Consider the following 22855-nt stretch of genomic DNA (forward strand, 5'->3'; position numbering starts at 1 on the left):
AGATGCTACGGAATTTCGTTTCTGCTAATTTGGGGACAAATAAAACGGTGTTAACATCAATAGTACTTACTATAGTAGCACATGTTTCAACCGACCAAGTTAAATAAACGTGTTTCAGTCAAGAAAATTAGTACGATTCATGGTAGTTTGAACTTAGTGATATAATGTTACTGCCTTCGAACTTTAAACAAGCACAAGGTAGTAGGTAGTGTAATCTCATATGGCGCGACGCAGCGTCATCGCTGGACGCCTACGATAGAACCTTCGGCATACCATTATAATATTTAAAAAAGTTGCTATTTAATATTAACCTCTTCTTACGAAGACTATGAAAATAATTCATAAATCTGTAATTACGAACGTTGCGCCTATTTTTAATATTTATATTAAGATTTAGTGAAAATTCAAGAGAAATCAAGAATTTGTGATGTGATTAGTGAAACTGGCAGTTTTTCGATGAGTAAACTTTATTTTAAGATGAAGTTGGATAATCTTGGATTGGAAAAATTGCAGGTTCGAAATATATTTTATAAAATTTTATTTAGATTTATTTTAATAGTTGTAGATTCGGACAGATTTTTAAGACAGACTGCTACTTGAGCCGTTATATTCAGATTAATAAATATAGATTTGTATGTTCGAAATACTTCGCACGATGATGCGAATTACTATTATTTGTTGTTAATTTGATATCTATTTTGTTGACAAAATAAATCGTAGATTTATATTTCTTTGTCATACTTGTCACTGTATATAATATATATATATTATAACTGTGTGTGTGTGTGTGTGTGTTCGTGTAGAAACAGTAATACATCTACAGTTACGCTTATAAATAACTACGGAGACTTAATCTATTGTATTAGTTAGTGAAAAGGTAAACTGCTTCTATATATCTCAAACTTCCGGCTAATCAAGTAATATTAACCTAGGGAGACAAGTCAAAACAATGACAAAAACTTGTTTTTATATTTCCTTAAGCCATTTTATAAATATCGAATAAAAATAACTATATTATCTTAAGAGCTAATAATTTTTAATGATTTTTTAGTATATAGCGGCCAAATGGAACACCCGATGGTCACATCGCCCGTATATACTGGCGCTGAAAGAAATATTACTCATTCCTTACATCAGCAATGCGCCAACAACCTTGGGAACTAAGATGTTATGTCAAACAATACCAAGTATAAGATCTATCTGACGAGTGGGTGGTACCTACTCAGACGAGCTTGTACAAATTCCTGACACCAAGTAAAATAATGGTGCTCGGTATAGAATAGAAAGATCTCAACCAATGATTTTAAGTGCAAGACTTTAAGTGTACTTAATTTGTTTTTTAATTATATCTTATCTTTGGTGGTAAAGGAGATCCTGAGTAAAACCAGCATGTGTATGTGTTGGATATAATTGTATCACATGTGTGGCACAAGTGGAACAGGAATAAACTCTACACCTTCTTAAAAGACTTTGCATAGCAGTGGGTCATTTATGGGTCGATATTTTTATTTAAATGTATTATCTAGGATATCTGCTGTAGACGTACAGCCTTATCACAATCCATCCAAACTCGAGCGAGCCGGGAATTTCCTTTGTATTTCCATCAAGTAATTTGCAAAATAACCTTGCCCCAGCTAACCTCAAACCAATAAGGCAGAAAGCATACATAGGAGGTATTCATTATTATTATATATTTTAAAATCCGATTTCGTCATTCAATTGTTATATTGATGGCGAAAAGTTATTTCCGCATTTTTCATTTTTACATGGTTTATAGTTCAGCTTGTTGGCAACATTTGTACACAGTTGTAAGTCTACATAACAGTTGTAAACTTTAATATTGAATAAAACATTACCATAAATATACTGATCATCCAAGTGAAAGAATCGTAAAATATTCGTGTACTTAATTATTAATTTAAAATGTATATATAATTAGAGAAAGTAGAGAACAAAGCTCTTGTTCCAAAGTATTTATAAAAATATTTTTTCTGAAGATTAACGAACCAAGTGCATATGTGTTTGCAATAGGCGACGATGGTTTTTATGTGAATATCCAATGTAACCAAAGTAGTTTCTGAATAAGGTTTTTGTTGCATAAGTAAAGATGATTAAATCTGCGTAGGAGAGCTTATGAGATTCATAACATATACGCTCTACGTTATATTGATCGTTTAAAAAAAAATACAAAATACGGTTCTTTTTGTTCAATCTTAATTCTATTTAGCAGTTTTTATAAGCGGCTAGACAATTATTTATAACAAAATATCGGTACAATACATTTGAACAAAAGTAATTGAACATTTTCCTAATTTTATTGGAATAAAATAATTTCAGGAAAAGTATTATATGTATTCCTACAATAAAGATCAATTAGTCTTTACTAAGCATATGGAGAACCAACTGTTAAATATAAACTATGGAAATTCTAGATGTTTGTTTTTGAAGAACGAATACTTGGTGTTAGGGCTTTGTGCAAGCCCTTCTAGGTAGATACCACCTACTATTCTACCGCCAAACAGCAATACTTAGTATAATTGTGTTCCAGTTTGAAAGGTAGTAAGCCAGTGTAGCTACAAACACAAAGGACATAACACCTTAGCTCCCAAGGTTGGTGGTGCATTAGCGATGTAAGGAATATTTAAATATTTCTTACTGAGCTAATGTCTATGGATTGTAGTGAGTTACCATCAGGTGGCCACATAGCCAGTCCTACCAATACAATAACAAAAATAAACTTGAGAACTAATTATGACGTAGATACTGTTAGTATGTAGTAGTTATAGATGTGTATTAGAAGATTTAAAATAGTTATTTAAAATACCAATCGCAATCTCTTATACAGCATTACTATTGATCAATATTTACTTTTATTAGGTAGCCGAGTAAACCTGTTTAGATGGTACCCATCAATATCTTGATAAATCACAAATCTATCTAGGTATTGCATTTTGTGTTATGGATTGAATGGTGCGCGTGCAAGTTGGTATAATAAAAGGCAAAAGACATTTGTAGCAATCAGTGCCGTTAAATTGTAATAAGTGTATATTTATTTTGTCAGTGTTTAAGAAAATCTATGCCCGAATATCAACCTGAAATGTAATTAAATAAAATACTTCCACAATAATAAAAAAACACTACATGATATAGTAACTAATCGAATTTCATCGTCACCAAATGATTCCGTGTCCTTTCTCAAGCTAATCTAATCTGTCCATGTTGCTATGGCTTCTGCATTTATTATGTCGATGACGATGGGGTTTACAGCCATAATCAATAGTCAGTAGGGTAAATAGTGCAAGTCTTAACTCGTCTGTTAGTCTTAAATCGTCGTTCATTCTGTTATTAGGAGTATTATGTACACTTGCTTATTAATTACCAAATATCTATAACAGTCTCATTGTTATTCCGTGTTTGAGAAGAATGAAGCTGAGTAGTTAATTTTTTCTTTAAAATCTTCTTTTTACACGTTATAGATAAATTCAGCCTTGTCAGTGGGTGGTAAACAAAATGGTCCGAAACTTCTTCTTAAAAGGAGGCCTTAAGCCGAGCAGTGGAAAATTTGCAGGGTCTTACTTTACTTTAATTGAAAATACCAGATGGATCTGTAGTAATATAATAAAGTCAAACAGATATGAACGCGCTAATGACGGGAAATATTACTCAGATTTGAAAAAAAAAAATTTTTGATGTCCCAATTCTCGAGGAATTTTATTTCCCATTATATTTCGGTCCTTAGCGGTGAAGCAGAAACGTTTAACGCGACTAAAACCGTGCAAATCAGGTTGTGTACCTAGGTAGGATATGTAGATAATATAATAAATAATTTATATACCGAAAATTATATCCTTTATTGAAAATTAAGTCTTAACTTAAATTGTTATCGATAGTAAATTGCAATTTGTATCATTTTACTATTCATACTATATCTGACCATGAGAATAATTTTAGGTCATCAATGCTAGGTGACTGGTTTTAGAAGGTCTACCAAAGAATGTAGGTAAATGTTACTCAACAAGAGGAAATTGTAGAATTAAGAGTAACTTAATATCATGGGATCATGACAGCTTTAATGACAGAATTTGAAAAGTGAATAATTGATTTCTTGTATATATGTACGTATTAAGTAAATCTGATATTTATAAGAAATTATATAAAGTAAGTTTCTATTATTAAATATTCCCGTTTTTTCTTGAAGTATTTTTTAACTCAACCAGCAGCTTTTCAACAATGAATACGAATACGTGGAATCGATATTTTTGAATCGTTTCGTTGCGTTTCACACCTTACATTAAAGGACTGGTTATAAAAAAAAGAAATCAAAAATCGTTAATCAAGAATCGAATATAACATATTTTTGTTTAATTAAACTAACCATCGGAAGTTTCTAATAACTATTCAATACACAATGGGTTTTAAACTCAACGCCCGGAAATCTTAGAAAGGTTCCATAAAGACCTTTCTATATTATAATATCTATTACCGGAAAATAGATAACATCTCAATTCTAAATGTTAAATATGTACTTATGTTTAAGTTCCTTTGTTTTTATTTTCAGTTGCATTGAAAAAAAACGAATATGAATTGCCGCTTTTTGAATTTTCGAATTTGGATGAAAGTAGATTTAATTTTGCAGAGACGGAGGCATACATTTAGTTAAATGATTATTGATTTATTAAATTAAAGAGCTCTATGTTAATTAAGCATAAAGACAATAGCGTATCTTCCATAACAAGCTAAGTATGAGAGACTTATCAATCGGGGCTCATAACAATGTATTGTGCCAATGAAAAATGACAAGTTTGGAAACAGAGTTAATCTGGATTTGAAAATTTTATACCTATAAAACTACCTACTAACTTCAAATTCTTACTCCTAATATCGTTTAAGGGAATCCACTGATCAGTCATTTTAATAACAATCATAATAAAATTAATGGTTTGGTTTGCTCTGCAAATGATCCAGTATAATTATATATAATAATTATACGTGATAGGATATAGTATTCTACAGCTCACAGATATCAGCGCATTCGACGTGTACAGAATACATCGAACACGCAATGATATGATCAAGAATGGCTCACATTATTGTCTACATATTATGCAAAATAAAATTTAAATATACACCCACAAAAGCACATTAACAAATTGTCTATAGGTTGAATCAAATCGCCGCCTATGTTATTGTTGTAACAAAACATTTTTTTTTTTAATATTACATAATTAGAAATATTATATTATGTAAATGTTTATGAGAATTACATAATTGCATGTTATGTAGTCTATTCGTCTTAGTTAAATTTGAAGATTGCGGAAAATTTATAAATAAGATATATCCAAAAATTGTATGCTGTAGACGTTAAACTTTTAAACTAACTGTAATTCGAAATCCAACACTGATAAGACTCTAGCTAGCTATAGCATGTAATTTCAGTTTGATTTTATAACTTTGAAGGCATATTCAAAGATACATTGTCCTAAAAGCAACGCCTCCGCCATCACCAGTAATCTCTTGCTTTTAGTATCTATTCAAAGTAAATCTTGATTAAAATTTCATAGTATTAGTCATGTAATCCATTCACCAGACACGACAATGGACTGTTGATGTGGAGAATTTTGATGGATTTCTTATCGGTTTAAGTGGAACTATGACTTATCCCTTCGCTATTCGCCGAGGCATTACTTTGATATGATCTCGTTCATTCAATCAAAATTAAGATATATATTTAATTCAATAGTTAAATTGTATCTTATTAAATGAAACGATCAATCACTTGGATAAGATTTTTCACTGATTTCTCCCAAAGATATGGTTCCAAAGACGAATACGTTAAGAACTTACAAGCAAGTCTTATTACTTGGTGGTATTACAGATAATTTTGTAAGAACCATTCTGGAATGGCCCAATGTTAAAATATCAGGTGTTAACTAAAATAATAATATCGAACTATTTGTTCTACAATGTTCGTGTATTAATACATTGCATAGTTAGGTGTAATTGGATTTCTAACCAGACTACGAGAGGTTATGCAATCGATGATATAGCCCGACTAAAATACAAAGGGATTTTTTGTGCAATACATAGCGGATGTATAGAGGACGGCTATTTAAGTTGTCCGAAAGATCTGATACTAAATTATTACTAACAAAAAAAAGACACATTTTTCTTACATCTAATTTAGAATATTTTTTTAAATAGTATATGCTATAATTTCTATGTATATCCTACTATCCGTAATTCTTCTGATAAGGAAGTGGAAACCCCATGGTCCTGAAAGACACCTCGTACACAATTTTACTACAGGTCAGGTTCAATTTAGGTTTTCAACGTCTCACTAGTTTGATACGAAGTCCATTCTCACACAATAACTTTGCTGCAGACATAATACACATTTCAGAATATTTATAAGTCTTAACGATACAAAAAACATTGTGGATAGAGCCTTAGGTGGATAGGTACCTATTTAACAATTATTTTATAAAAGCTAATATTTTAAGCAAAATAAGCTTATTTATTGTTAGTTTTATTTACGTACAATCAAAACGAATAATTTTCTTGTTCATTAATTTATTTATCAACCTGCACTGGAGCAGCGTAGTGGAATAAATTCCAAACCTCAAATGTAGTCCAGCAGTGTAACATTATACAGGCTGTTACTTAACATTTATTAAAAATACTTCACGAATCTATTATTACTTATCTCTAAAGGTATCACAGTTATTCCGCTGTAAGACGAGAAGATAAAATTAAAAATGCATGCGGCCCTTTGTATACAAAACTTGTTTCTTTGTTTCTGCAGCTCACTTTGATTCACTGTGAATGTCATTCTCGTCTAGTTCTAATTACAATGTCCTCGAAAACCTTTGACGCGTATGGACGACTTTCTGTAGTGTAATCTGCACTATTACTCCGTGACGTTACCTCTGTTTTAAAAAAAGAACAATTCTAATTATAGTTTTTCCTGTTAAAAATATTTGACTGTATTGTTATTACATTAAGTATAGTCTCCTATAACTAAATACTCTGTATGAGTATTAATTATTATAAGGGCAGTATGTAGCCCTGTCTTAAGCACAACATGTATCCGGGTGCAAGTAGTATTATGGCAATCACATCTACCCCCAAAAAAGATTTTTAAGAAACCTTCTGGGTCGCCTTACCTATGGTTTTAGATTTCACCATTATCGACAAGGCGATGTCTTAGGTTAAGGCCAGCCTGCCAGCATTGGTCTTAATCAAACATAGTTTAATCAAAAACCTTTAGATATTCCATAGACAATTACTACTTTTATTGATTAGTTAGACATATATCATATTTGTAAAAGTGATTTTAAATCATAGACACATTAGATATCTCACAATTCTGTGCGTAGTATTATTTTGCTAGGTAAACACCAAGTAATAAACTAGTAGTAAACACGTAGGTAGAAGTATTTAACATAATTAAAGCTTAGACATTTAAATCTAACCCGTTGAGCTGTGAGAATAATTTCGAAACTCATTCGGAGTTGCGAAATTCTTTATGATAATTGTAACATCATACAGTTGATGTTAATATTACGTAAAATAATTAAATGATTAATTATGATAAGGTTGATTATGATCTTCTTTATTTACGCCAAGCTGTGCCCGCGACTTCGTGCGCGTTGTTTGAATTTAAGTTATTTGGATATTGTAGCGTGATTTTATTATGATTCTATATATAATTCTAAAATAAAAGGAGCCTTAGTTACTCCTTATTAAATCGCTATCTGCCAGTGAAAGTCCCGTCGAAATCGGTTCAGCCGTTCCAGAGATTAGCCGGAACAAACAGACAGACAGACAGACAAAAATTGTAAAAAATGTTATTTTGGTATATGTACCGTGTATACGTAGGTACATATGCAACAGACACTCCAATTTTATTAAATGTTGAATTAATTTTAATATATGTGTTGTTCTTTCCAGACAGCGGAACGTAACTCCGGTTGGGAAACGCATAGAGTTCGACTTAACAGAGTCCCTGGTTACGGGTTTGGCATCGCCGTCTCTGGGGGCAGAGACAATCCGCACTTCGCGAGCGGTGATCCTTCCATCGCTGTCTCCGATGTCTTGAGAGGCGGTCCAGCGGAAGACAAACTACAGTATGTATTTATTATTATTATATGAAAAACATTTTTTTTATAATAAATAATATTATTATAATGTAATTATTTATAAGTAATTAGTTGTAATTTAGAAATCTTTCCAAACGGCTCAGATCGTTCAGATTAGTTAATTGTTTCCGTTTATGATAGTTAAACAGGAAAGTTTACAAATAAATTTAAATCTAAATAATATTATTGATCGCAGGTTTATCCCAATATTAATGCCCTTTGACTATGACAAAATTTGTTTTACAGGGTAAACGACAGAATAGTATCTGTCAACGGAGTACCTCTCGAAAACGTGGAATATGCACGAGCTGTCCAGGTATTACGAGAGTCTGGTGCGACTGTATCGCTGGTGGTAAGGAGACGAGCGCCGGCACCACCACCGACAGCTCCTACCACCATCAAACTAGCTCTCACGAGAAATGGGAAAAAAGAAGGTTCGTACCAAAAACGTAAATTTTATTTAAAGTAAAAAAGCTCCGTTTTTATTCTTCCTGAAATATTTTCTTAATTATTGAAGCCATTGGTTTACGAATAGAAATATTCGATTAATTAAAACGAATTAATTGTTTCAGATTTTGGAATAGTCCTAGGATGTAAGATCTATGTAAAAGAATTAACGATGCGAGCGAGAGAGCAACTAAACCAAGCCGGACAGGGTCTTTGCGAGGGAGACGTCATATCTCGTATCAATAACACCGCAGTGACGGACGCAATGACCTTGAAAGAAGCCAAGAAACTCGTGGAGTCTTGCAAAGATCGCCTTAACTTGGTCATTACTAGAGAACTTATTAGAGAGGAGACAGTCACGAATGGAAATTACCAGAATAATTATAGTAGTTTAGGTATGTGTTTTAAATGCAGAAATGTATTAAGATTCTTATAATATTTTTATGATTGACACTTTAATTAGTGGCCTTCGCCTTGCATTATTTTTACATAATTTACACACATATGTTCTTTTACATAGATAGGCGACTTACTCAACGACAAAATGCTATTTAATAATAAATACTATTGTTACGTTACCGCCTTTTGCTTTTCCTACTCCTAATCAGAGTCGACACAGTCCGTTTCTAGCACTGAAATAGGGTTTTTACGAGATTTAACACACCCTGTTTGAAAATGGTCAAATCACTTGAACCTCAAAGTCATTGAAAGATATTTTAAACAAGGAAAACGATTCGTAGAGCAGGCGATGCTCTTGACTTAATTGAAACTTATAAATTCCCTATTTCTGAGTTATTTGATATGGTCGTTTTGATAGATTAAAAATAAAAATAAATTACATTTAGAGAACCTTCACATTATGTTGATAGTCGTTCTTACATCATTCGTGAGGTATTTGAGGTATTGATCCCCATAATACAATTGCCCTTATATTTTCAGAAGCGACACCTCACACGACATATCCAAGCAGCGGGGATACGATGTCCTCTCCGTACTCCAGCAGCGGACAGAATCTGTACGTGGCGGCACCGGTGCGTGGTGCAGATAACCGGCGCGGGCCTCTCGACGAGCAGCCACCGCGACCACCTCCACCGAGAAATGATGGTATGAACAATGGTAACATTCGGTTAATATAAATAAAAAGTAATATGTTCTCGGATAGGATGACTGGAAAAGGTTATACAGAGTAGCAATCTCGAAACCAAAATAATTGTTACACATGGGAATTAACTCATAAATGAATGATCATAATGAATATTATAATGTATTTTTGCTTTTAAACGAACGTTATGATTTTTCATATAATTTTTTGAGACAATCATTCGAAGTTGTCCATTTTAATTTACAGATTACTATAGCAGCCGAAGGCAATTATACGAAGAAGATGGTATGACCAATCAGAGGAACAAGCCGCCGTAAGTATTTGTCGCCTCAACGAAATTTATTCTATATCTATCTATATATATTTTGCTTTGACAAAACAGTTCAGACCTTTTACTTCTGTGTAAAAGATCCTCAGTCTAATAAAACAATTTGTAAATGGGAGTAGAAAAAAAAAGGTTTTAAATATGCGAAATCATATATGTTTTTCTGAAATATGGTCGAATTTCGACGTCGGGGAGAACACTATTATATATTGTTTTTTTTTTTATTTTAGGAGCGAACCAAGATTAATAAGTTTCCAAAAGGAAGGTTCAGTGGGACTCAGATTGTGTGGTGGAAATCGATCTGGCGTTTTTGTATCTGGAGTTCAACCAACCAGCCCCGCTGCGCTACAGGGACTCCAGCCAGCAGATAAAATTCTCAAGGTTCAAGTCTATATTAAATAAAATTGTTTGAGTTCAAGAACTATCTGGAACGTTAAAAATTTCTCTGAATTCTCAAGGAAATTTTCGAAATTTCCACAACGACCAATACTGATATCTCATCGTATTGATTTAAAATTGCGTCAAGTGAAATTTTCAATTGAAAATTGGTCTATTAATAGATATAGTCGTATGATATAACAATTGATCTAATCCACGTCATTTTATTCTTCAGGTCAACGACATGGAAATGAAAGGGGTAACACGGGAGGAGGCAGTTCTGTTCCTGCTAAGCTTACAAGAAAGAATTGACCTGATAGTACAACACTCGCCCGACGAGTATAACGCAGTAGCCAGCGGACAGATGCGTGAGTAATATATTTTAAGAAACTCGGGATACTCGACAGAAGCTGAATTTCGGACAGACGTTTCTTTTAATTGATAATTAAAAACGAAATACGGCTGTGGGTTAGAGTGTGAGTGGAGGAGCCTGTTTACAGCTGGCGTATGCGTAAGAGAAAGGGAAGACTGGCGCCGTAACGCGTTACGTAACGATTTACCCTCCCATAAGAAGTTATCACTTCAATTTTTTTTTAAATATTACCCGATATTCCAGCCGGTGACTCGTTCCACATCAAGACACACTTCCACTACACGGAACCCACGGAGGGCGAGATGTCGTTCCGCTGCGGAGACGTGTTCCACGTGCTCGATACTCTTCACAACGGAACTGTCGGTGCTTGGCACGTGTACCGGATAGGTGAGCTAAACCGACTTCACGACAAATTTCATATAATGAACAAATTTTCAACCACAACCACATTTTCTTTTATTTCACCTTGAAAACGAACTATGTTACATATATATTTAATACACAAGTGACCTATTATTATATACTAATTTAAAAATCTTGGTTTAGGTCGTAACAACCAAGAAGTTCAAAAAGGCACAATACCAAACAAAGCTCGCGCTGAAGAACTAGCGACGGCCCAGTTCAACGCTACCAAGAAGGAGATGTCTGGAAATGACGTTAAACATAATTTCTTTAGAAGGAGACGTTCGACGCATCGACGCAGCAAGAGCTTAGGAAAGGTATAAATTAGCTATATTTTTTTGCTTAGTGATCTACCCAGTACATATTAACAACCTGTCCCCTAACACCCAGGACGAGTTGTACCTTAGATTTTTTATAACTATTTATATTTTTGATTCTTATAAATAATTATTACTACTATTCCTGCAATAGTTCTTTTATTTTCTAGAGAAGACATATGGTATTTAAATTTAAATTTTATTTTTTTTGGATGTATTTAAAAAGTATAGTAATTTTATAGTGTAGTTGTTTTTTAAGTGTACTTTTTGAAATCAATATTCTTCAGTTTTAAAGGAAAGCGATGCTAATGGAAAATTTCAGTCTAGACTGGTAAAATTGTAAATAAGAAGTTGTTAGGCGTAGCTTTATATAACATATAAATTAAAACTAATATAAGCTAAATAAATTTAATTTAAAACTCAATTTCTAGGTGCCAATGGTGCTTCTTTTCAAGTAAAAAAAAAATATTTCTCATTTAATTATGTATATTTTATTACATCGGTTACTTAAAGAATAGGAAAGATTATTTTGATTATTTTCCGAAGTATCAGAAACAGCCGTAACTGAACTCCGAACTCGTGCCCGTGTGGTTCCAGGAGCACTGGGACGAGGTGGTGCTGTCGGACAGCATCAGCAAGTTCCCGGCGTACGAGCGCGTGGTGCTGAAGCAGCCCGGCTTCGTGCGGCCCGTCATCGTGCTGGGCGCCGTGGCCGACCTGGCGCGCGAGCGCCTGCTGGCCGACAGCCCCGACAACTTCTCCTCGCCCAGTGAGTGCCGACCGTTGCGACGATGTTCATAACTTCGTTTTCCTTAAAATTGCCTCTAATCTTCTTAGCCAGCAGTTCTGATAAAAAGGATAAAATACCTCTAAAGTAGCTAATTAAAGTATCAAAATAAGTCATTAAGCGTCAATATCGCAATGGTGTACGGGCAGCCTAGCGGTGTAAAAAGTCGCAGAATCGATCCTGACCCCTTGGGCTATTGTCGTCCCCACTCCTAACACAAGTGATAAGCTTAAAAGCAGGGGTAAATAGGAATATTAGTTATTCCTTAATTAATTTGTTTTTTTACCATGAGCATTTTTGTTTTATTAGCATATTAGTAAAATCGTAAACTATTGTTTAAACAAAATGTGATACATTTTGGACATAAATGACTTACAATAAATACAATTCCAGAAATGGACAGCACTCTTGAAGACAGTAAAACCAAGTCCACGGGTATCATTCGCTTATCCAGCATCAGAAGCATCATGGAGCGAGGGAAACACGCCTTACTGGATATCACACCTAACGCCGTTGACAGGCTTAACTATGCCCAGTTTTATCCTATAGTTATATTTATGAAGGCAGACAGCAAACATATCATTAAACAACTTAGAAGCGGCTTGCCCAAGTAAGTAACTAGTTTTGAATCAATTTACTTAAGTTTATTATAGGTGTGGATACTGGCAAACTCCACAGGGTCACCTGATGTTAATTAGTTTCCACCGCCCATAGACACAATGGCTAATGGCAATGCAAAACCGCATAATAACAATGGCACCAACCTTGGAAACGAATACGTAAACGACCTTTGTGTTTGTAGTACCACTGGTCAAACATCAAACCGGAATAAAACAGTATTTGCCTTAAGAAGCAAATCATATAATATAAGCAAATCATAGTACAGAATATTTCTGTGAGTTTAAGAAATTATAAATCTATAAATAAAATAGGGAAACCTAATTTTCCGCTCTGACGTCACAAAGGATCAGTTAATCGATAGAAAACTGCTAAACTAATGAAATATATTTAATTTATAATAAATTAACACATTTAAATTTTTAATCATGGTGTCTCAAATTGATTTAACAGATCTTTTTTTTAATAAATAAATTATATAATTCAAGATCAGCCCACAAATCATCTAAGAAGCTCCTCGAGCAATGTCAACACATGGAGCGCGTGTGGGGACACGTGTTCACGCACACCATCACACTCAGCGAGGCCAATCAGAACACGTGGTTCAACAAGCTCTGTGACCTCATACAGAGGACTCAACAGCAGCAGCTGTGGGTTTCGGAGACCAAGGTCAGTTTGATAATGTTTATCAAATATAAAAATGGTAATATTTGGTTAATCCATTTGTTCGTTCTTTTTGTATCTGTCAATGTCGATTATTCATAAATGTATTATGAATATTATTTAACTGACAACCAATATATTATATGCTTTAAGATAAATAGTATTTCAAATTAAACGTAAATGAAGTCATGCTCAAGGTATTTGCTTGGTCAAGGTGTTGGGTGCATTTGGTATATACTTTATAATTATGTGCTCTCTGTATAACCTCATAAAGATATATGGATTCGACATAAAGTAATATGAGTATATTTTTTAATAATTAAAAGTATAAGATGTAACATGTCGCAGCCATATGTCTCCAAGTATATTTATGTACAAGGCATATTAACCAATTTCTTTCTGTTCTGTCTTGCGGCGGTGTAGCACGTTGAAATGGTGTCGGACATATACTTTCCTCAGCCACCATCCCCCTACCCCGCCTTCTATCCCATATCGTACCCTATCAGCTATTATCCACCATCTCCCCAAAAGCCAGCTCGCATGAACATGTCTTCATCAAACTCTAACACTAAACTCACCAATCGCCATGACGTGTATGACGCTAACAGAAATCGTGTTGTCCCTTACTACTATTCTGAAACGATCCCATGCATGCCGAATAATATGTATAGCACGCCTAAACCATACCCAAACAGAAATAGGCCTATGAGTAACCAATATGATGAGAGGCAGCAGCTCTACCACAGATCGAAAATGAATCCGAGACTGCAAAACTCTAGCATCAGTCCGGAACTGTCCCAAATCTTTAACAAGAGCAACGGCGTCCAATCTTTTAGACCTTACAGTGTTCTAGAAACGTCTAAAAAATCACCATTACCGAATATGCAAAGACCGACTTCAGTTGTTCCCGTTACGGAACAATTTAGACCAGCGTCCATGTTCTTCCAAGACGATTCTAGAAAGTCCAATGAAGTACCCGAATGGAAGGCGCGTCTCCAAAAGGAAATGCCTAAACCCATATTGGATAAATCTTCAAAAAAGATTTGCCTAATACCAAACTGTAAATGCAATGATAAACCCGCTAACAATCTCATTAGGTACAGTGAATCTCGAACTCTTCCTTCAGTCTCTGAAAGATCTCTTGATAAAGTGAAAAACCTCTCCCTCCCGACTCTAAAGTTAGATGAATTGGATAAGTTTGGCAAAGAAGAGGAAATACAAGTTGAACGAGACTCCCTCTCTTTAAATAAGCCTGTGTCAGAGCAACATTTAGGTTATGTTTAGATGTGGGGAGTAAGAGCTTCTATATATTTAGCGTAAAAAGTTACCACTAGACATAACATACTAATATTATTTGCATATATATTTTATTTAACGCTTACATATTGTTATTTTACCTACATAACAAACATTCAATGATAGCGCTATAAATTGCATTGTGCTTTTAAACTTTTCGCTTTATAAATATATTTTTTAATAATTTTTTGTTGTGTTATTTTGTTGCCTTATATCAATCTGTTAATTGATTTAAATATTTTTTGTGTGTATAATTTTGTAAATACCACCAAATATATCAGTGTAATATACCACGTTTGATAATAATTAAGAATAAACATTCAAATAAAGTAATTAAACTCACTCGTCTTCACTTGAAGATAATTAATGTTTTAAAAAAAAGATTATTTGAATGTATATTTCTGAGTGAACCTTGCATTAATCATTCACAGACACTAAACATGATTTTAGTATCTGTAAAGTTTTTGAGCAATCATTCATTTGTCTTGTCTTATCACCCCATTCCATACCCACCCTCGACGCTGCGGCTCAAACATGGAAAACTGAAACAAAATGGATGCTAAACAAAATGGCGGACACAGAGGCCAGAGCCGCTGTCAGACGACTTTTTATTCTCGATGTCTTCGAGCTCAGAGAACAGACTATCATACGCGTCTAGTCCTGAAAGTGACTTGGAAGTCAGTCCGCCACCAGCACCGAGACTGGTGAAGTCATCATCGGACCCGTCCATAGCGACCACTCAAGATAACATGGATCGTGACGATGATATCAATCAAATGACCGACGCGGTGCCTCCGCCATATTCGGTAATTAACTCATTACATACAAATCATTGAGTACAGTCAGTCATTTGCAACAAAAAATTAAACCTTAATGTCTAGAAGATAGAACATATATATATTTTTTTGTTTTTATTATAAGTTAGAAGGTCGCATAAAATGACTGATTGTACTCAAAATTATCATCGACACAACTTATATGTGATCAATAAATCAATTATATCAAATTAATAACATTGAAATGCTTTCGAAACATTTTAGTCACTGTAAAATTAAATTTAAGTCTGTGGTGTTAAAGTTCCTTTTGCAACAACAGCAAGGTGGCTACGATAGCAAATACGGTTTTGCCAACGGTAACGGCCCGCAAAGCAACGGCGGCAATCATAGCCAGAATATGCCTCCGACGAGTGAAGCACCGCCTTACCAGTGTACTCCGATGACTCATTCACCCCCGCACTCGCCTCTGTACGGAACTGGTAAGATATGATGATATGAAATCTTTCCTAATTTGATGGGACGAAATTTGACTCAGACTAGAGAATATAAGTTTTATTTAAATATTGTCTATGTTGCAAAACTATTTATTCGAAATTATTCTTTTTGAAATGTAAAAGAGATACTAACTTGACATATTTTATTTAAAAATGAACTGCTAGGTGTTTCTACTTTGCTAATTTCATAATTGAAGCCCGTGGACACAAAGATTACGGTGTTTATATTTAACAATGAGCAGCTTTAACAAAGAAAGTGTCCGCGTTGCAGTGCCCGAGCTGCCGCCGCGCAGCGGGCCGGCGGGGCGGCCGGCGGGCGGCGTGCTGCTGCCCGCGCCGCCGCCCAGCCGCGCGCACGGCCTGCGCCACAACCCCGCGGTACGCCTTTGTGACTATTACATTTAAAAACCTAGAGCGTACATGCGGCACCGTGCTCTTGTCGTGTGTATCCAAATCGGCTTCTACGATGAGATATTGGTGCATTTTTATAATTTGAAGGTTATTCGCATTTGATTTGCATGATATCCCTGTTACATTACAAATAAATACAAATATATTACTTCACTTACTTATAAAACTCACCTGAATAATGACTTTTACAAAATATGTAAACTATACGAGTTGTACGCGTCTTCAGAATGTGGTATTATTGATGATTGATTATGAAAGATAATGTGCATTTTGCTCAGCTGTAGCGTAGTAGCGTTGATTTATTTACTTTTTTATTTTCTATATATTAATTTACATTAATTATATATTTTAAGCAAACTTTAATTTTAAGCAAATTTATAATCACAAATAATCTATTCGTATTTTTATAAGCATTACTAAATTAAATAATGTTGTGTTCCATTTAAATTGATCGTTTAATTCATTTCGCGATTTAGGGTCGTCCGAGTGCCCAAGAGAGGTTATTCGGTCCGCCGAAGGAGAACAGTGAGGATACAGCGACGTACAGCGCGCGACCGGCGCACGGACAGGGCTCCCTGGACAGGCACAGGCATCCAAACAATCCGGTAAATTTGTCTATAATTTAATTACAAGGTAATCTGTTTAACTTGGAAATGCTGCCAGCATTATAACCGCCTTTCCACGCGGTCATGATTTGTACAGTAACTACTATTCAATTTTATTTGCTTATAATTGAGCCCTTAATGTAAACTATAATATTATTTGTTTATTTGCTTTTTAATTATTGATAGCATAATAAAATTTATAATTTACAAATGACACCGAAAGTTACGAACCAATATGATATTAAAACGCCAAGTATTTTATATCATTAGATTATTTACTATAGGCAATTAAAGGCATAAAGTAGCTCTTTAAATATCACTGAATAATTATCTTGGCTAAAGTTTATTGTAATCAAAGAAGGAATAAAGATAAACAAAGCTTAGGTTTACGTATGCCACGCGATTCGCCAATAACTCAGCTATATTGTGCACTACTAACAGTTCTTGATTAACATAACATTATTTATAATACAACACTATATTCCATTTAACGACTTATATAAATTTTCATTTTAATTCCAAAGTTTCGATAGTTCATCGTTTCATCGACGTTCAAAACGCTTTTCGAAAACCATAATGACTATCATTTACTATTCAACTAACAGCTCGACAATAATATCGCGTCAAATCAATGTCGAATGTTGTATGCTTTGTTGTTGGCTTTCGTCGTCTGTGGTTGGAATAGATTATACATTGGTCCCCGTACGCACAGAACTACGACGGCACGCCGCCCTACGACTACAGCGGGCCGGCGTCCAACAGCAACTCCATGGGCTCGTGTCGCCTGCCGCCCAACGCGCCCGACGACCTCAAGGTCGCCCCCTCCATGTGAGTCACTACAGCCTATAATCACATTCTAATGTCTAAATACTTTCTTAAATAATTACCTATAGTAGAATAGATGTAAAATTATTTCCAGTCCAAATAAATTGTTCATATCTAAAAGTAGTTGTATAATTTCGTTTTTAATGTTGCCTGTAAATAAAAATATAAATAATAGAAAAGCTACACCAAAGTCATTTCAATGACTATTTGTTTAATTGAATAAAAAAGTCTATTTTTTCATACCTAAAATAACCTCGTAACTTAATACCTTTTTGTACTATGGAAATGTAAAATTTTAGTAATATTTCTCTTATTATCTTTGTACTACTCATAATCTTAAGAATATTTAACACGAGAGATCTAGCAAGCTTATCTCTGTCATTCATTTCTTCTATTGTTAATAATAATACATACAGTCAATAAAATAATTTATTAGGTTTATTAAATTAAAAAAAAAAATATTAGAAAGTTTGAATCAAAAATACACTCTACAATAAGACTCTACCCCACCAGCAAACTGGACCCCCCGCCCCCCAACCCCGCGCACAGTCCGCAGCGGACACACGAACACAACTCGCTGGACTACACGCGGCCGCCGCCGGACAACTACAGGTTAGTCAATTTTATATAATCGTTACAGTAAGTAGTAAATTAACTATTAATACGTATATAATATTAGTTTATACTCTCCAAGTAAATTCTTATTTTAACTTATTAATATGTTTTATAATGTAATTATTATCATCCTTAATGATATAGAGAAAGTACATGTTAACTTTATTAGTGATCAGGAGTGTTTGATTTGTGTTTGTGTGACTTTGCTCCCAGAGTAGGGAACTATCTTGAAAGACGCCGTACCATACCGTTAGGCAGTGACGTTTTCATTTTATACCCAGTAAAGTACCCTATGACATGACATATGATTTTGGTCCTATTATTAAAATAAACTATTTATATTTTCGTATAGTGCGTTGGGATATCATCGGTAATGGGGACAAGATCGTACGAAACGAATTTCCGAGTGATTTGAGCACCTATTTACTGTAGTTCACAGCCTTGCTTCTATTGAAAAATGAAAAATGTTTATTAACAAAAAACAACATTATACAATGAAATGTCCGGTGGGACCCACACTAGGTATTCCTGTGTCGTGGGTACCTATTGATAGTTTTACAGTACATGTTTATTGTTGTCGCTCGGCTTATAATATAAATTATATAATTGTTTAACATACATTGCATAATTTAAGTAGGATTAACTTACAGAAGGTCTTATGTTAATGAATAGGTACTATACTAAGTGCAAGAAAAGTTTTTCGGTGGTATCATAGGTCAATGAGGAGAGCCAAGAAATATTTTTTGTTTTGGCTTGTTTAACGGAGCAATGTTTAATATCACAAGCACATATTAAACATAAAATTGGTCAAATTATAGGAAAACTTAAACATTTTAAGAATCGTTTAATTTATATTTTTATTATATAAACGTAATATTACTCCAAAGGTTAAGTATTATTATTAAATTTAAATAATATAATATTTTATTAATATTTTTTTTTAATAATTTATTACACTTATTTTTCTCAATTGCATATAAGAATTGGATTTATATAGATACGTACTTAGATTATTTCTCTATCTAAATAGAGTGTCGCACATCAAAATAACTAAAACCAACGAGACCACTTTTTTATCTTAGTGTGCGTACTCGCCAAACATCATACTACTTTACAAGTGTGCGTGTACTTTTATGTTAGTGTGCGTGACAGCTACGCTTGAAACTCGCCGAACGTCATACTACTTTACTAGTGTGCGTGTACCTTACGAAGAGTTCTCTGCTTTGAGAGTCTATTCAGACATATAAATAATAATCAAAGGGTTCATACTTAAAATAAAACGAATTACTTTAGCTTTTCTTTGTATTCACTTATCTACCTGGTTTTGTTTTATTTTATTAAAATTTCTTCGAAATTTCTAAAACAATAGACAGTTTCAAATAATAATACTTGCTTTAAATCTTCTCGCTAATCCATTATTAGGATAAGGGTTTTGTATTCGGTTTGAAATTTAAAGATTTTGTATTTGAATGGCTTTTGCAAACGTTATTTATAAGCCTCACGGGGGTTTGAACTCAGACCCTCAGGATATTATACCAAAACCAATATGATATGATACGACAATATAAAAAAAATATATATTAAAAGAAACCATATTATATTTGTTTAATTTTCAAATGAAATTACGAAAGTTAAGTTTGTGTAAATAAAAAATTAGGATCGAATTTGCGACTTTCTCGAGCAATATTAAATTAAAAAAAATATGATTAGTATTATGTACCAAGTTCATGTACCATATTTCTAAAAAAAAGTATTAAGTCAAATTCTTTTTCATTTTCCAGATAGATGTAAGAACAGATTTTAAAACAAATTTAATTGTTCACAGAGTTCAAGACAACTACCGCAGCCCGCAGACTCGACCACCGCCGATGAACGGCAACAGTCCGCACGCCCAAAATTCTCACAGCGCGCAAAATTCTCATAGCGCGCAAAATTCTCACAGCGCGCAAAATTCTCACAGCGCGCAAAATTCCCATAACGCCCAAAATTCCCATAACGCCCAAAATTCCCATAACGCCCAAAATTCCCATAACGCCCAAAATTCCCATAACACCCACAACTCTCACAACGCTCATAATTCTCATAACGCCCAAAACCCTCACACCGTTCACAACGTGCCCACCACCCCGATGCACGCTAGAGGACCGTCTTTACCAAACGTCCCGACCAACGATCATGCTAAGTACAGGTAAGTTTGCTTGAAATAAATACGTCGGTAATAATAGGAAGGCCACATAAGTACGAGCAAAACCAACCTCACTGTAAGAAGTATTGACTATTTTGAGTTATTTTATTTTACCTTAGTAATTTAATAAGTGAAAAAGATTAACTACTGAGTTATTTTTAGGTTCTAAATGATAAAAACGTAACATGAATATTTAGAAGTCCTTATACTATGTTAAGAATAGAAAGAAAGAAATAAGAAACTTCAAGAGAAGAAATTTTGTTACTTTTGTTTTGGCAATAACTTATAAGTAGTAGGTATTTACCCAGACGAGCTCGCTTTTAAAACTTAATTAAACAATACCAACTTTCATTTCCTCTTTTTACATAAGTAGTTCTTTCTAAACGTTAACTGCTCAAATACTGAAAAATCTAAAAATTAAAATTCGTTAGTTTTTTAATTATTTGTCCTCTTAGTGCGCGTACGAACTCTGCCTCCCAAGCGGACTACAGCGGTCGAGCGCCGCCCTACAAGCCTGTACCGCCACCCAAGCCCAAGCACTACCGTCCGCCCGATCAACCCCACCAGCAGCTACCACCACACCAGACCCACCAGCCGCATCCGCGCAACGGGGTGAGTACGATTACAATGATGAAATCTAGTACCAAAATCTGATGTCATGCTAATATTCAAATAAAGTGGATTTTTTGAAAATATTTGATTTTAGTTATAATTCTGTTCAATTGTTAGCAAACTCCATAAAAGCGATAAAAATAGAATCATAGATTTATTGTAAAGAAATAGTTAGGTACATAAATTTGAATTTTGGTAATCTTTGAAATGATATGAATACCACGATATCGACACGGTGCGCATCCGATAGAGTACAGCCCTGGCTGCCCCGCAGAGCCTGGAGGCGGCGGGCGCGGCGCCGCACTACTCGCACGCGCACTCGCACTCGCAGCCGCACCGCGCGCCGCACGCGCACGCCTACCATCAGGTGAGCCCCGATCTACTTGGATTCTACGGACTTTATTGAAACGGACACAAGCGCTTGAAGCGTGACTGAGCCAGTGTAACTACATGCACGAGGGTCATAACGTCTTTCGTCTCATGGTGGACTGGTTAAATTTTCCCTCCGCCTGTAGGCACTGGTGATCAATTACCGCCAGGTGGTCGATTTGCCCGTCCGTCGACCTTTGCAAAAAAGTATATTGTTATAAAACAGCATAAACATTGAAATAATGATCGCAGCAGAACATGTACGGGTCTGGTCTGGGCGCGCAGTCTCCGCCGTACGCCGGCCCGCCGCCGCACCGAGCCATCAACTTGCCGCACAACCCGCATCTCATAGGTAACACACTCGGACAATATCATTTAGACCTCCTGGCCAATTCAGCTCATAGTTTTCATTTTTTCCTGCCCAGAGAATATTGTAGCATAGAAGTGTGTGTGTGTATATATATACACAAGCGCTTTTACTCACTCTCATAATCCTAAGGGACGGACACTAGGCACGACTGGATGGACATCAGGCTCATGTTCAACGGCTATACATGCTTTTAACATTGCTATCATCGAAAATTTGTATTGCTATAGATTTTATTAGTCCGATCTAGGATTTTGGTCAATAATAAAAATTCAACACACACATAATTAATACTAATATATCACAAAATGAGCATTTATACTTATTGAAATACATAGTAATAACAAAATATTACATAAAGGCGCACCTAAACATTGAATAATAGTTAATCCTCAAATCACAAAGATATAAAAACAAATAGACAAAACTTTTTTTTTTTTAAATGCATGAATATTTTCAGATTTAGCTGGAAGTCGAGAACAGCGAGGGTCGGCGTTCGAGTTGTATAGAAAACCTCAGCATATGCACAATTTGAGGTAACATATAAGTTTTCATATCGCATTCGTCATTGCACCAAATAGTTAAAGACTTTCGAGTAACACACCATTTATTATTAGTAATCAAATTGTCTCAATTAAATAAATCAAAAATAAAGTCAGTGTTTTGTTGAACTAGTCATGCATGTTCCCAGTTCATAGTTAAGGAACTCTATAAAATCTCTCTTATCCAAGCCCCTGTACAATTTGCTCT

The 22855-nt window shown here is 34.6% G+C and overlaps 1 protein-coding gene across 11 annotated transcripts in view; it reads left to right on the plus strand.

Annotated features, from left to right (window-relative positions):
- The window catches only part of LOC125071293 (tight junction protein ZO-2-like), a 114723-nt gene that overhangs the window by 86579 nt on the left and 5289 nt on the right, over window positions 1-22855 (plus strand). For 7 of the 11 annotated variants that reach the window (XR_007119912.1, XM_047681471.1, XM_047681481.1 and 4 more), the window contains 23 exons: window positions 7951-8126; window positions 8385-8572; window positions 8711-8980; window positions 9525-9689; window positions 9934-10000; window positions 10243-10393; window positions 10626-10758; window positions 11007-11150; window positions 11310-11482; window positions 12080-12251; window positions 12663-12879; window positions 13376-13556; window positions 15428-15652; window positions 15942-16101; window positions 16388-16494; window positions 17004-17132; window positions 17845-17960; window positions 18471-18569; window positions 20398-20760; window positions 21213-21369; window positions 21620-21736; window positions 21991-22090; window positions 22566-22641. Coding sequence is in view for 10 of the 11 variants with exons in the window: in XM_047681471.1 (XP_047537427.1) it covers window positions 7951-8126; window positions 8385-8572; window positions 8711-8980; window positions 9525-9689; window positions 9934-10000; window positions 10243-10393; window positions 10626-10758; window positions 11007-11150; window positions 11310-11482; window positions 12080-12251; window positions 12663-12879; window positions 13376-13556; window positions 15428-15652; window positions 15942-16101; window positions 16388-16494; window positions 17004-17132; window positions 17845-17960; window positions 18471-18569; window positions 20398-20760; window positions 21213-21369; window positions 21620-21736; window positions 21991-22090; window positions 22566-22641 (3686 nt within the window). In the remaining variant the exon portion in view is untranslated. Of the gene's footprint in view, window positions 1-235; window positions 514-7950; window positions 8127-8384; window positions 8573-8710; window positions 8981-9524; window positions 9690-9933; window positions 10001-10242; window positions 10394-10625; window positions 10759-11006; window positions 11151-11309; window positions 11483-12079; window positions 12252-12662; window positions 12880-13375; window positions 13557-15427; window positions 15653-15941; window positions 16102-16387; window positions 16495-17003; window positions 17133-17844; window positions 17961-18470; window positions 18570-20397; window positions 20761-21212; window positions 21370-21619; window positions 21737-21990; window positions 22091-22565; window positions 22642-22855 lie in introns of those variants that run through there. The other 4 variants (XM_047681474.1, XM_047681479.1, XM_047681472.1 and 1 more) reach the window with 4 other exon arrangements.

Source organism: Vanessa atalanta, chromosome 19, assembly GCF_905147765.1.
Source record: "Vanessa atalanta chromosome 19, ilVanAtal1.2, whole genome shotgun sequence".
In the NCBI taxonomy this organism is placed as follows: Eukaryota; Metazoa; Arthropoda; class Insecta; order Lepidoptera; family Nymphalidae; genus Vanessa; species Vanessa atalanta.